This window comes from Stylophora pistillata, chromosome 4 (genome assembly GCF_964205215.1).
Source record: "Stylophora pistillata chromosome 4, jaStyPist1.2, whole genome shotgun sequence".
NCBI classification, from domain to species: domain Eukaryota; kingdom Metazoa; phylum Cnidaria; class Anthozoa; order Scleractinia; family Pocilloporidae; genus Stylophora; species Stylophora pistillata.
The window spans coordinates 33,783,452-33,795,989 of NC_142522.1; the positions used below are offsets into that span (position 1 = coordinate 33,783,452).

The following is a 12,538-nucleotide window of genomic DNA, read 5'->3' on the forward strand; positions in this document are numbered from 1 at the left end:
GTTTGGGGCTGCGTCGGTGGGAGTAACGAAATAACTTGGATATATCAACAAAATTGAAGTGGTAAATTGGCCACCGTAACGATTACAAAAGCTGACGTTTCGAGCATTAGCCCTTCGTCGGATGGATTACGTCAGAGTATAATTAGGTAAAAGGAACGATGTGTTTCTTACCGGGACTCCTGGATCTCCCTGGGATCCCTTCTCACCGGGGTTTCCCGGTAGTCCCTGCGGTGAAAAGATTAGAGCAAGTTCAAATAAGATTACATCACCTTCAATTAGGAATATTTACGATATTTTCTTGATGATCAAGATTTTCGCTCCTTTCTAAGATATTTTTTTCTTCAAACTGAAGCACACTGCAAGAGTTTATGAAATGTAGACATTCGTGCGGCAACCAGAACCAGATAAACATTATTGTCCACAATATTAATCTCAGAGACTTTTGAAACGTGCCAAGACTCTATAACGTGTCTTGTTAAGTATGATGAGTGTGAGAAGCACATGGCAAATAAAACTTTGTCTGACGATTAATGGGTGGCAGTCAATAACAAAAATCCCTGCCTTTGTTCGACCCCAGATATATGGACAGAAGACAATAGAGCGACCTGGGAAAGGAATCAAACCTTGAATAGGAGGCAAGGACTAACGCGTTTAATCCGCGTTTAATGCATAAATAATGTGTCTAAGAGATTAGAATGGAGTGAGTGTGCGAGGGAATTTTAAGTCCTTACCTATACCCCAGAGCATGACTACGTCATACCATGAGGTAAAAGTGACACAGTTCATTTACATCAACTCCCTTATTACACGAAAGGCTTGTTTTTACTCACAGGTTGACCACGTGCTCCTCGTTGTCCCCGTGGGCCTGGCTCTCCTGGCTAAAAGAGATATGTAAATAATTAAATAAAAAACAAAAACAAAAACAAAAACAAAACAAAAAACAGACAAAAAAAAAGTAATGACATGACAACAACCTTGGATTCTGGTTTGACTCAAACCTATCTATGGTTAATCATATCACCAAAACTTGTTCTGTAGCGTTTTATTATCTTTATAACATTAGAAGAATAAGAAAGGATCGAACTAAAGAATGTACTGAGACACTTATATATGCTTTTATGTCTGGCCGCCTGGACTATTGTAACAGCCTCTTATTTGGAGCTCCTGAATGCCATCTACACAAATGATAGAGAGTCCAAAATGCATCTGCAAGCCTCATATTCCAGGAGAGCAGATTTTTTCACGTCACACCTCTACTTAAGTCATTACACTGGCTGCCTGTTAAAATATCGCATAGCTTTTAAAATCATCTTAATTACTTTTAAAGCAATGCATGATCTTGTCCCGGCCTACGTAAGTGTGCTGATTTCTGTTAGAGACACCGGAAGATATGATTTAAGTTCCAATGACGGCTTACTCCTTGCTTCTGGCAAGGGCAAAACACTCACTACGCTCGGCGATCGTTCTTTCTATGTAGCCACCCCGAAATTGTGGAACGATCTTCCGAGCTCTATCAGAAATACCCAATCTTTAAACAAGTTTAAAAAACCATTAAGACTTTCTTATTTGCAAAATCTTTTTAATTCTTTGTATGTAGTTTTTATATTTCTACATCATCTTAACACTTTTATTTTTTAGTGTTTTAGTATCTATGTAGAGTTGAACGTTTAACATTTAATCTTAATGCGCAATTAAAAATTCTTGTCTCGATAATTGCGCAATACCAGTCGATAAATTATTATTATTAACCAATCAGTTAAAACTCTGGTAGCTCTATGTGAACCAGAAAAAGAAAGTTCGTTACTTAAAAAGCACAGAAAACGCAGAACAAAGAATTTTGTTCGAATTTGCTATGACTTTGTGTTAACCCAAAGCGGAGTCCCGTTCAGAGGCTACGATTGGTTAAAAAAACTCACCACTGCAGGGGGCTCGACCACGAGACCGCCCGCTACGGGGCCTGGGCCTTTTTCATTCGATCCTTGAAGTCTATTCCATCTCTGAAATAATAAATAATAAATAATAAATGTTCTAAAGTACATAAAAAATAGAACATTCCCAAAATTAGGTCTGACAAACAGCAACTCAATGAGGAAATTGTGACAATTTTGTTTGTTTGTCCACCAATGCCGTCAAATTTCTAGTTTGCATTGTGTACTTAGTGGTCATACGAGAAAATGAAAGTTTTGTGGTCGTTTCGTGACGATTTCATTGACTATTTCTTCTCTCGAAGATATTTGATTACACAATTTCAGAAGTTGCCAGAGCGCTCTTCAATTGACTCAGTGAGCTATGATTAAAAAAATCCCTTAGTAATTACAACGACCAATCAGAACTGACCAGACAGGAGAACATTTAAAGCCAGAATTAGCACGTATAATAGCATTCCTCAGATGCGGAAAACGCCAGTGTCACCTTTGGTATTACTTTACCGTGTGATTGGTTGAGAGATTGGCACTAGTTTCTCGACTAATCCGATATCATATGATGGCAAGGTAACGCAATCATATGGTAACGGATATCTTTCAACACTCAACTACCTTTCAACACTCAAATTGCTCCAGAAAGGATGGATTGCGATTTTACTTACAACATAGATTCCGTCACCAGGGGGCCCTGGAGGGCCGGGAGGTCCAACTGTACCGGGAGATCCTGGGGGTCCCTATATGAAAAAAAATTGCGCTATTACCTAGTCCAAAATAATGCTCAACTACATGTTTCTCTTCAATACTTTACCAAACTGGTCCACGTTTCATGTAACGGTCAGGGGTGAAACAATGAATGAGTGTGTTTAATCTTCTTGATAGGTGTTATGCAGTCGCTGAAGGATGAGATTTAGTTTTACTTTGGAAACGGTTGGTAGCCAGCCATGTCAATAGCTTCCCGATGATGGCGCGGTGTTGATAATCAGCAGCACAACAGGCTATGTTTTGATTACCGACAGAAGGAAATCTGCGCATTGACTTCGCCCTTCGTAAGTGCTATTATCTAGTATAGATGGCTTGTCGTTTTTTTTTTTTTTTAACTCGTCAGAAGGTTGCACCCACAATCTTGCAGTGACACCACTATTCGCAAGTGCTATTATCTACTAAAGATAGCTTTTTTTTTTAACTTATGAAAAAGTCGCGCCCACAATCTTTCAAAAATCGCGTTTGTTAGTAGAATTACTGTGGGCTCAGTCAGGTTTCGAAAACTTTCGACTGGTAGTTATTCCCATGACGCTGTTTTTATGTCTGTGGAAATGACGCCAGAACATACCTTGGATCCTTGATCTCCTCTAGGCCCATTGTAACCTTTTTGGCCAACCGGCCCTTGCGGTCCCTGTCAAAGAAAAAAAAGGATACATTTTTTATAATAAAACAAACAAACAAACAAAAGACAAATGGCAAGGAAGGTTAGGACAGAAATGCGTGGCGGTGAGCGAATTAATCGCAAGAGATTCTTGGTTTCGAATAGCACAAAGGGATACCAACTAATCTGCTCTATTTGATGACTTCCCTTACCACACCTGGCCCGCGCCTCCCCACAAGACCGCGCCTCCCCCACAAGACCGCGCCTCCCCCACAAGACCGCGCCTCCCCCACAAGACCGCGCCTCCCCCACAAGACCGCGCCTCCCCCACAAGACCGCGCCTCCCCCACAAGACCGCGCCTCCCCCACAAGACCGCGCCTCCCCCACAAGACCGCGCCTCCCCCACAAGACCGCGCCTCCCCACAAGACCGCGCCTCCCCACAAGACCGCGCCTCCCCCACAAGACCGCGCCTCCCCCACAAGACCGCGCCTCCCCACAAGACCGCGCCTCCCCCACAAGACCGCGCCTCCCCACAAGACCGCGCCTCCCCACAAGACCGCGCCTCCCCACAAGACCGCGCCTCCCCACAAGACCGCGCCTCCCCACAAGACCGCGCCTCCCCCACAAGACCGTAAAAAAAGAAACACTGCTAGTGGTACGTTTCATTTACCTCACCGAAAAAAAAAAAAAATCCTGTGAATCAATCACTTGATCGTCAGATTAGGAATTAAGACATAATGGTACATACCAAGGCACCTGGGGGCCCAGGTCTTCCTCTCTCGCCTTTGATCTGAAAAGAAAATTATCCTTTTTTTAAGAAGTACAATCGTTTATGTCTTGATGCGATCAGTTTGGATAGGGCCGATCGATCCGGGTCGAAAAGTGGATGTGGATGCGATGTGGATGCGATCCACATCGAAAGTGACGACATCATGAGACAAACGATTATACTATAGATACAAGTGCTTTCAATTTTTTTTCTTTAGATTAGTTAACAAAAAGAAAAAGCCAAGATAGATAAATATAAAAATTGGTAGAGACAACCACGAAAAATGCTTCCATTTTGTAAAACGGAGCGAAAAAATGGAAATAGGTTTGGGTGAGGTTCTGTTCTTCGCGTGAGCCAACCCAAACAACCCCCGTTTTCTCGTTTGGCCTCCATCATCACGCCACTAACCCTTTCACTCCCAAGATCTAATTAGTAATTCTCCTTTCTGTCTGCCATACAATTCTTATGATGTTAGTTTGAAGAATTAGGTATTGGATCAACTAATAATCCCCTGATTTTCTTTCATAAATGGCTGCCGTATAAATATTCTTTTGGTTAAGGTGGCTCGTACCGGTTTTCGTCTTTTTGATGGTTTGTAACTTTGAAAGAATACAACAGAAAGACTGACCAAGCCCAGTTGAACACTTTTACGGGGTTGAATTATATAATCATTGGTTATCCGAAAATAGCTGTCATTTCGTCACTAGCAGTTTCCATGGCAACGCTTTCATAGGCTTATTCAGACGCATTTTTTAGCTTGTGGCTTAAATAATTCGAAAACTAACCCGGTGACCCCATGATTTTTTTTAGTGATTGCTTTTGGCACTTGAAAAGGAAAACGCACAAAAATTTTTAAAAAAGTCTACGGAGCGGAATTTCAGAAAATCTAGAAAAAAGGTAATTTTCAGACATCGCAAATTTCCTTCCGTAGAATTTTCTAGTTTTTTTCTGATGATTCCTTTCGACGTTATCATCATATTGGAACAATAAAAAGAAGGGGTCACCAGACTTGTTTTCATGCAATAGCTTTCGTGAGTTTAGCAATTTCCACGCGCGTTCTCGCGCATTTAAAAATCTGGATTCTATAAGATCGACGGTTGCTCATGATCTGTTATAGCTACCGCTGACAATTGCGTGTGCTCGAACGCACGCCTACGATCTGATGTTTACAGACGTTTACTGCTAATTAAGAAAATCATTAAACAGCTGTCAAAGATAGCCTCCCGGGCTCATCTTAAAAATCCTACACACGACTTCTGGCTATATCATATTATTTTCCTTTAAGTTTCAAAGTCTTCTTCCACTTCAGGTAGATTATTCTTCACTTGAGTTCTTCTTTTTTCGCCGTCGCAAGATTTCATATCGGTTGAATATTTCTTTTAAATGTGAAGTGAAGCAACCTTTACTTCTCCAAAACTCGTCTTCTTTATCTTAGTTTCTATCTCCTGCATTCACAGTAGCCGCTCAACACATCAAATACAAGCTCTTAGGTAAACTTCTCACAAAAGTAGAAAAAATTCCACGAACCGCCATCTTTGTTTTGAATTTTCATCTTTTGATCTCGCGCTTCTTTCGCACGTTTCTCTCGCGCGCGTCACGCAAGAGTGACCTGTTCCCCGCGCGAGGAAACTGGTACGAGCCACCTTAAATTTAAATTAGCCCTACTGGCCTCGCTTGAGATAATGTATTCTTTTGAATTTTGTACTGGAGAACGAGGCCAGTAGGGCTAATTTCAATTTAAACAAAAGAATATTAATCCGGCAGCCATTTATGAAAGTAGTCTATTGAAAGTAGAAATTCTGTCTTGGTCACTCATCTTTGTTTTAATTACCTAACGACTAGAACAGGCTGCAAAGAGCCTACTTGCATTTACAGGAAAGCTGATACACTCTTTATATATATATTTAGTATAATTTCAGAGCTGAGCAAAGAGTTTTCGAGCGGTTCCTCATAGGACGCTAAATAAACCGCTCCACGCGGTTTATATAAAATGTTAAAATAAAATGTTAATAAATGTTACTAAAATGTTATGATTTCAGAAATTTCTCTGTTGTTCAGCTCTGAAATTATACTTAAACAATTATTCGCCTCAGGTTCGGTGAATATTGTCGAATAATCCCCTCGACTTCGTCTCGCGGATTATTCGACGATGTTCACCGAACCTGAGGCGAATAATTGTTAAATATATGAAGTCTGCGTTTCGATTTTTCCGTATAACAGTGCTCAATACATAAAGGTAGAGCGCAATATATGTTGAGTAGAAAAATACGACGACTACGTTTTTATCCCTACAAGCTTGTTTCGTGATTACTCACTCATCCCCCTGATGAGTGAGCAATCACGAAACAGATCAGTTAAGAACTAATATCTTTTTAATTTTGGTGGGAGGTATTAAGAAAGATAGGAGAAATGTAAAACTGTGGTCTAACAGGACAATTAACTCAAATATGTGGGGCTATTTTTTTAAATTAACGATGCGGTTATTGCACGATATATTGTAGAACAACTCAGTTTGTGGTCGAACTTAGTCTGGTCATGTTCGAATTGATTTTAAAATTACCACACAATTTTAAGAACATGTAAAAACCGTTCAGCTTCAGCACCAAAATTAGACCGGTTCTTATGAAAAAGAGTGTATTTCAGTCTCATGAATAAGGGAGTAAGTTTCTAAAGAAAGTGTGGTGTTGCGTCGGTTGGGGAGTGTAAAATGGTAATCTTAGTTTTATCAACTGAGTTGATAATGCAAATTGGCCACCGCAAAGAGTTTCAAAACTGACGTTTCGAGCGTTAGCCCTTCCTCAGAGCGAATGGCGAAAGGCTGACGCCAGAAACTTCAGCTTTAAAACTCTGTACGGTGGCCAATTTAGGATATCAGCTCAGTTAATAAAAACCAAAATAACCTTACTCCAGTTTTACCTCATGAGTTGTTTAGTGTAATACTCGTGGCGTGGTTTACTGGCCAAGACATCGCGTCAAATAGGTTATCAATAATTAGGCAACGTAGCCCTTTCTAAGTGTTTTGTCGCGACACCTGACTACTGAGCTGGGTTTCCTAGCTCTGCATGACCACGAAACAAACCATTTGATTACGTCACGCAAGAGTACTTACATATCTGACATTGTTAATGATCTGCACGTTACTTCCAAGGCGCTCTTGAGCAGCACCACTTAGGAAAGGCGCGTATGGCAGTGGTTTGTCACAATCGGGAGTAAACATTTTGCAGTAAGAAAGAACTCTGAACACATCTGGGGCTACTATGAGCTGCTGTAGAGATCCCTGAAAAGGAAAAAAAAAACTCTCAAAATTAGAATAAACCAAAGGTAATCATGCTTTTCGCGCTCGATGATTGGCTAGTTCGAAGGTGATTATCAAGCACTATTCACCTCCAAGCAGCCGAAGAGACAAAAGCGAGAGTCAAGAGTTTAATTTCCGACCATTTTTCGGTTTATTGACGGAAATAAACTAATCATTTGTTTCTGTGTGGTATATGATAAAACTTATATTTCTCTTAGTGTAAAAGTGTTGGACATTTACCGAACCGCGAATCACCTTCACTTCGCATAAACAAGCTAAGTTTTTACTTACTGCGCATACTCAACAAAACATATCGCTCCTGATTGGTAAAAATAAAAAATTAAAAAATTGCTCGTGCGTTCTATGATTTGTGATTATTCGAGATGTTCTGAAAGGTTTTCAAACTGCACTCGACTGCTTCTCTCTGCAGATGGGTAAACTTTCCAAACTTTACTAGTACAGCTCAAAAAATGCTCTGCCGTTCGAGAAATCCCCTATGCCGAACCGATGTCCATGTCAGGCTTAGCTATACTTACCTGAAATTGCTCCTCTAGTCGAACAACACTGTCTTGCCCAAAACTCGGTCTAAATCCCCTGGGCCTTCTTACATGTCCTATAGGCTCGGCACAATCTAAAGACAGCGTCACGTGCTTCTTCCTGACTGCTATGGCCACTCTGTGCCACGCCCCATCAGCTAAGGTTTGGTTCAATCTCACTCGAAATGGAGCCTTCCCTCGTCGCCTGTATTCAAACTCCAAAGGGTTCAAATTGAAAGATAGACTTTGCTCGGTGTCCATTATCGTGAACAAGTCTGCTGTGTTGTCAGGATCCACTTTTACAGTGGCGAATAAAACAAATTCTTCGGGGAAACCATTGCGAAAAAGCGATTCCACCGTGGTGTTTATCGTAGCACTCGTGGACGATAGGTCGTACGCAATATCCTCAACCTCTTGGTCGCTTGAAGAAGGGAGCGGTCGGCTTGGACAAAGACCGACCGTTTCGATCTCGAGCTCGCTCAAACTCCATTGAAACTCCTGCACAAAATCCGCCAAGTCAGCAGTATCTGAAATTTTAAGAAAGCAGTAAAGAGTATTCAACAAAGCTTTGAAAAGGAATCCCTTCTTTACGTTTTTTTATGGATAGTAATGTCATCCCATTGCCTTGCAGTAAAATAATAACCCCACTCTTAAGAGTCTTAAATGTAGTAACAATGGATGGACAAAGGAAACTGCAACATTCGGAATCAGTATAGTCGAACCTATACAGTAAAGTAACACTCAACGTAAAATCTACCAAATCGCTCAAATTCGCCATTTAGAACCACAGAAACGACAATACACAGCAAGTGAGGTAGATTTACATTTATTTTGAGCCTTAACACAGACATTCCTTGATATAAGTTTACGATCTTACGACTCTTCAATATTCTCCCATACATTTCTTTATACTTCGAACAAACGACCAGACACACCGCTTGTGTGGGCCCCCTGTGGTTTCACAGGTGGGGCCGGGGATATTGTAAAAAACGATAAACAGTGCCACTTTATGCCATAATTGACCACTTCATGCACAGAATCTTGCTGAAAAATATTACTTAGTTTGATTTAGGGAGAGAAACAAGGATTATAAATTACTTGAAAGATTATTCTTAGTTTTATTTGCATCGTTCCGCTCTCAGTGATCGTTCAAAGCAGGTGGAGGATAATAAGAAGAGGCCGTCGGGACTTGGCAAACAGGTGACCGCGTAATAGAAGTGAAAATTACAGTGGTTAAAGGAGAAACAAATTCGGGACTTTGACAACTGATCGCTTAATACGGTGCCGCTTAAGTGCGCAGATGAAAATGTTTTTCTCTGGATTGATATTTGCGCAATACAAATCAATAAATATTATTATTATTATTAGTATTATTATTATTATTATTAAAACAGGCTCCATTGTATTTGCTTTTTGCCGCTTTGATTGGAGTGCGTGCAGTTGAATGAAACTGGTGTAGCTCCTTCGTAATTTTTTGTCGGCTTGTTTGCTTGGAAGTTTGATTTATTTTAGAATCTCTCTTTGCAGCATCTTCAGATTCACGCCACGGTACAGTCACACTTTGTGTTACGCGTGACGGAAATAGAGGTCGCACAGTGGTGACATATGGAATGATGTCGCAAATCCGCATGTTGAGATTTTCTTCTGAATATTTTCCGAAGAGACTCGAAAGGTTAATTCTGATGAAGTACGTGGAAATGTTTCTTACAGTAACTATAATTATTTTCCGCGCCATTTTGATTCACATGGATTTCATCTCTAAGCTTCTAGACTAAATTGCCATTTCTGATCTCTAAGAGAACAAACGTCCTACACGGCTCGATACGCGACATGAATAGAACGCGCAATCGTCCACAAAAATTTCGCGATTTTGGTCACGAAGCTAATGAAAATGCTACTATAAATGTTTGTATACACTCATTACCACTAATAGCAATTAAAAACATCACAAAATGAAAACAAAAAACAATCATAGAATATTAAGTCTGTAACAATGTAACTATCCCCTTTCGCAGGGTTTATTTTTCTCATCAAAATGAGAACTATTCAAAAAAAGATTGCTAATACGGCATCACTGGCACAAACAAATTTACACGAGCTAATGTTAAGTATAATAAGACGAATAGATCAAAGAAAAATTCTGGGACATCTTAGTTATGTGGTTCGGCTTCCCTTGCGCGTATCGTCTAACAGCAAGTCGGGCCTTCAATTCTAACAATGATTGACTGTCTCTCAGCCTGCGCGATCGAGTTTCGTTTCTCGTACATAGTAAATTGAAGCACAATCCTTGGATGAATTGAGATCTTTGTCATCAACAACATTTAAACTCTACCTAGAAAGGCCTTATAATGCAATTCAGTTCTGGAAATTAGTTCCAATTGTTACATATACATCAGGCATAAGAGTTTTCACAGACAATGCACCATTGTTGAGGATAAATTAGTCCTTTAGGACCTTCATCAAAGAAGCAGTATTTGTTCACCCCACTCCAGATCAAAGTGAATTGTGCGCTCCAAGGTGAAACAAGCTTCTATATTTCTGAAAGTCGTGAAATTAAACTAAAATATTTGGAACATCTTGTTTCGTTAGGAGCGTTTGTTTACAACGACGGATTTCTGACACATCATTTGATGAGCGGAGACCAGAGAACATTCAGCAGGTCTTAAAACGACCCATCACTTGTACTGAGAAACTATAAGATTTTAAAGCGAGAAGGAGATATTCGCGTACTTTCCTTCTGTCGCTCTTAGGGAGTGCAGAAAGAAAGAGTTGTTATTATAACCTATCCCCACTCACGCGATCTTGAAACAAACCAGATAGAAAACGTGAAAATACTGTTGGATATTTTTCGACAAAATTTATTGGTACTTTGAAGAAGATAAATAATTATGAGCATGCCTAGTTTATTCAGAGAGCAAATCGAAGTAGGCAACAAGAGATTCACAAAATGTAGAGACAGTCCTGCTTTGTATTAAGCAACATAAAGTACTCATTTTGAAATTCACCACTGTAATTGCATTACCCGCAAGCTGACTGCTCGAAAACTATTAATTGTACATTTCTGTCTCATGAATTGGCACAATCCTTACCTACAGTTCGTATATAGAGGTCATTAGACTGTTTACCTAGGTGAGAATAACCTGGGTAGGAATGAAAATTAGCTTTAACATACCCGGGTAAATGGCAGCGTCTCGGGACGAAACTCCATGATTCATGAGGACGCAAAGTATGATAGCCGCGCTGAGGCCCTGCAAACTGAAACACACACCACATAACTTAATGACAGAGCGAGACGATTTGCAATAGAAAAATTAAAGATTCAAACGCTTAACTAACCAGGGAAACATGGCTGGCGTCTGTTTCGGCCCTGTGTGGAGACCGCCAATGCTGCAATTTTATCCGCGGTGCAAGGCGAGTTCAACAGGGACCTTTAGTACAGTGGTTATGTAGGGTCCATTGTTGGAACAAGGCCTGGCCGCTGATTGGCTCGTTCAGACGCGGGTACTTTTACATATGATCGAAGTGCAGTCAAGAATTAACGTGACCAGAAAGAAAGAATGAGAAATGGTGTATTACAGCCACTTCCGCACGGAAAAAAAGCTTTTCTACAACACATAGGAGGCATAAAGCCCCTCAAGGTGATCACGGTTGAGAGACAACTGGCATTTGAAATGTTGTGCACTGTCACTAGAAACCAAAATGCGATCAGACCAGACGAGATGCTGTACACCGTATTCCGAGATTAGTTTTGTCGCCCACGCCCCTGTTATTTGCAGTTTGCCTCAGAGCTGCTTTTCGCCCTCATTAAAAGAACGCTTGATCGCAATTTGACAGGATTCTACGGGTTACTGAAACGTCCGATACAACCGTTGAGAGCTAACGGAACCGTCTAAGGCAAATAGAATATTTTAAAATGAGACGAAGTCGTAAATGATAGGGCAAATCCGTCGGGGGCTGGATGGAAGCGTTCCAAAACAGAGGGAACCCTGTGTGATGAGAAGGAACTGCTAAAAATCAGACAATACGCGATGCAAGACTGAGGTGTCAAAAATCCTAAAGAGTGCGTCTTTCTTGACCGTCCCAAGACGGAGCTGGTCGGAAATGACGGATTCCGTTAAAAGCACACGAAAAAATGCAGTCAAGTGTATTCTAAATTCAGAAGGAACCGCCTGAAAACAGACTAAAAAAGTTCGTAAACCGACTTGATCTTGACCGTTCGGAATTATATGGATCGAAGCAGGTCAACCACGGTCTAACCAACATTCGATTGTCAGATGAGAATCTACATCTGGAGCACAATCCAGATTTTATTCTCAGTAGTATCTAATGTGACGGTAGTCTCCCTCGCAGCCGTTTTTAGTCTCGTCACGCAACGCTCCTCCCCACAAACGGCTGCTCACATTCGAACGACATTCCTTTCCCTTTGTTGTCTTTGCACCAATTAGATCACTGACATAATTTCGTATGTGACCAATCAGAGCACAAGAGATTGTAATCAATATCGTTTTTCCCGCGTTTTCAAATTCTGCATTTGATCGTAGTTTCTTGATGGAGGAAACGCTGAAGAAGGTTTTGCAACAGTGATCGTTGCTTTATTTGTTTCTCTTCAGTTGAGAAAAAAGAAAAAAATTAATGTTTTTGGAAAAAG

The 12,538-nt window shown here is 40.6% G+C and overlaps 1 protein-coding gene across 1 annotated transcript in view; it reads right to left on the reverse strand.

Moving 5' to 3' along the window:
* LOC111332308 (uncharacterized) overlaps positions 1-11,372 on the reverse strand; it is a 58,892-nt gene extending 47,520 nt beyond the window's left edge. The window contains exons 1-10 of the mRNA XM_088756989.1: positions 11,227-11,372; positions 11,063-11,145; positions 7,891-8,417; positions 7,169-7,336; positions 4,039-4,080; positions 3,256-3,318; positions 2,588-2,659; positions 1,917-1,997; positions 831-878; positions 172-225 (exon numbers count right to left, since the gene is read on the reverse strand). Coding sequence (XP_088613115.1) covers positions 172-225; positions 831-878; positions 1,917-1,997; positions 2,588-2,659; positions 3,256-3,318; positions 4,039-4,080; positions 7,169-7,336; positions 7,891-8,417; positions 11,063-11,145; positions 11,227-11,237 — 1,149 coding nt within the window. The 5' untranslated portion in view covers positions 11,238-11,372. The remainder of the gene's footprint in view (positions 1-171; positions 226-830; positions 879-1,916; positions 1,998-2,587; positions 2,660-3,255; positions 3,319-4,038; positions 4,081-7,168; positions 7,337-7,890; positions 8,418-11,062; positions 11,146-11,226) is intronic.
* Between the last annotated feature and the right edge of the window lie 1,166 nt (positions 11,373-12,538).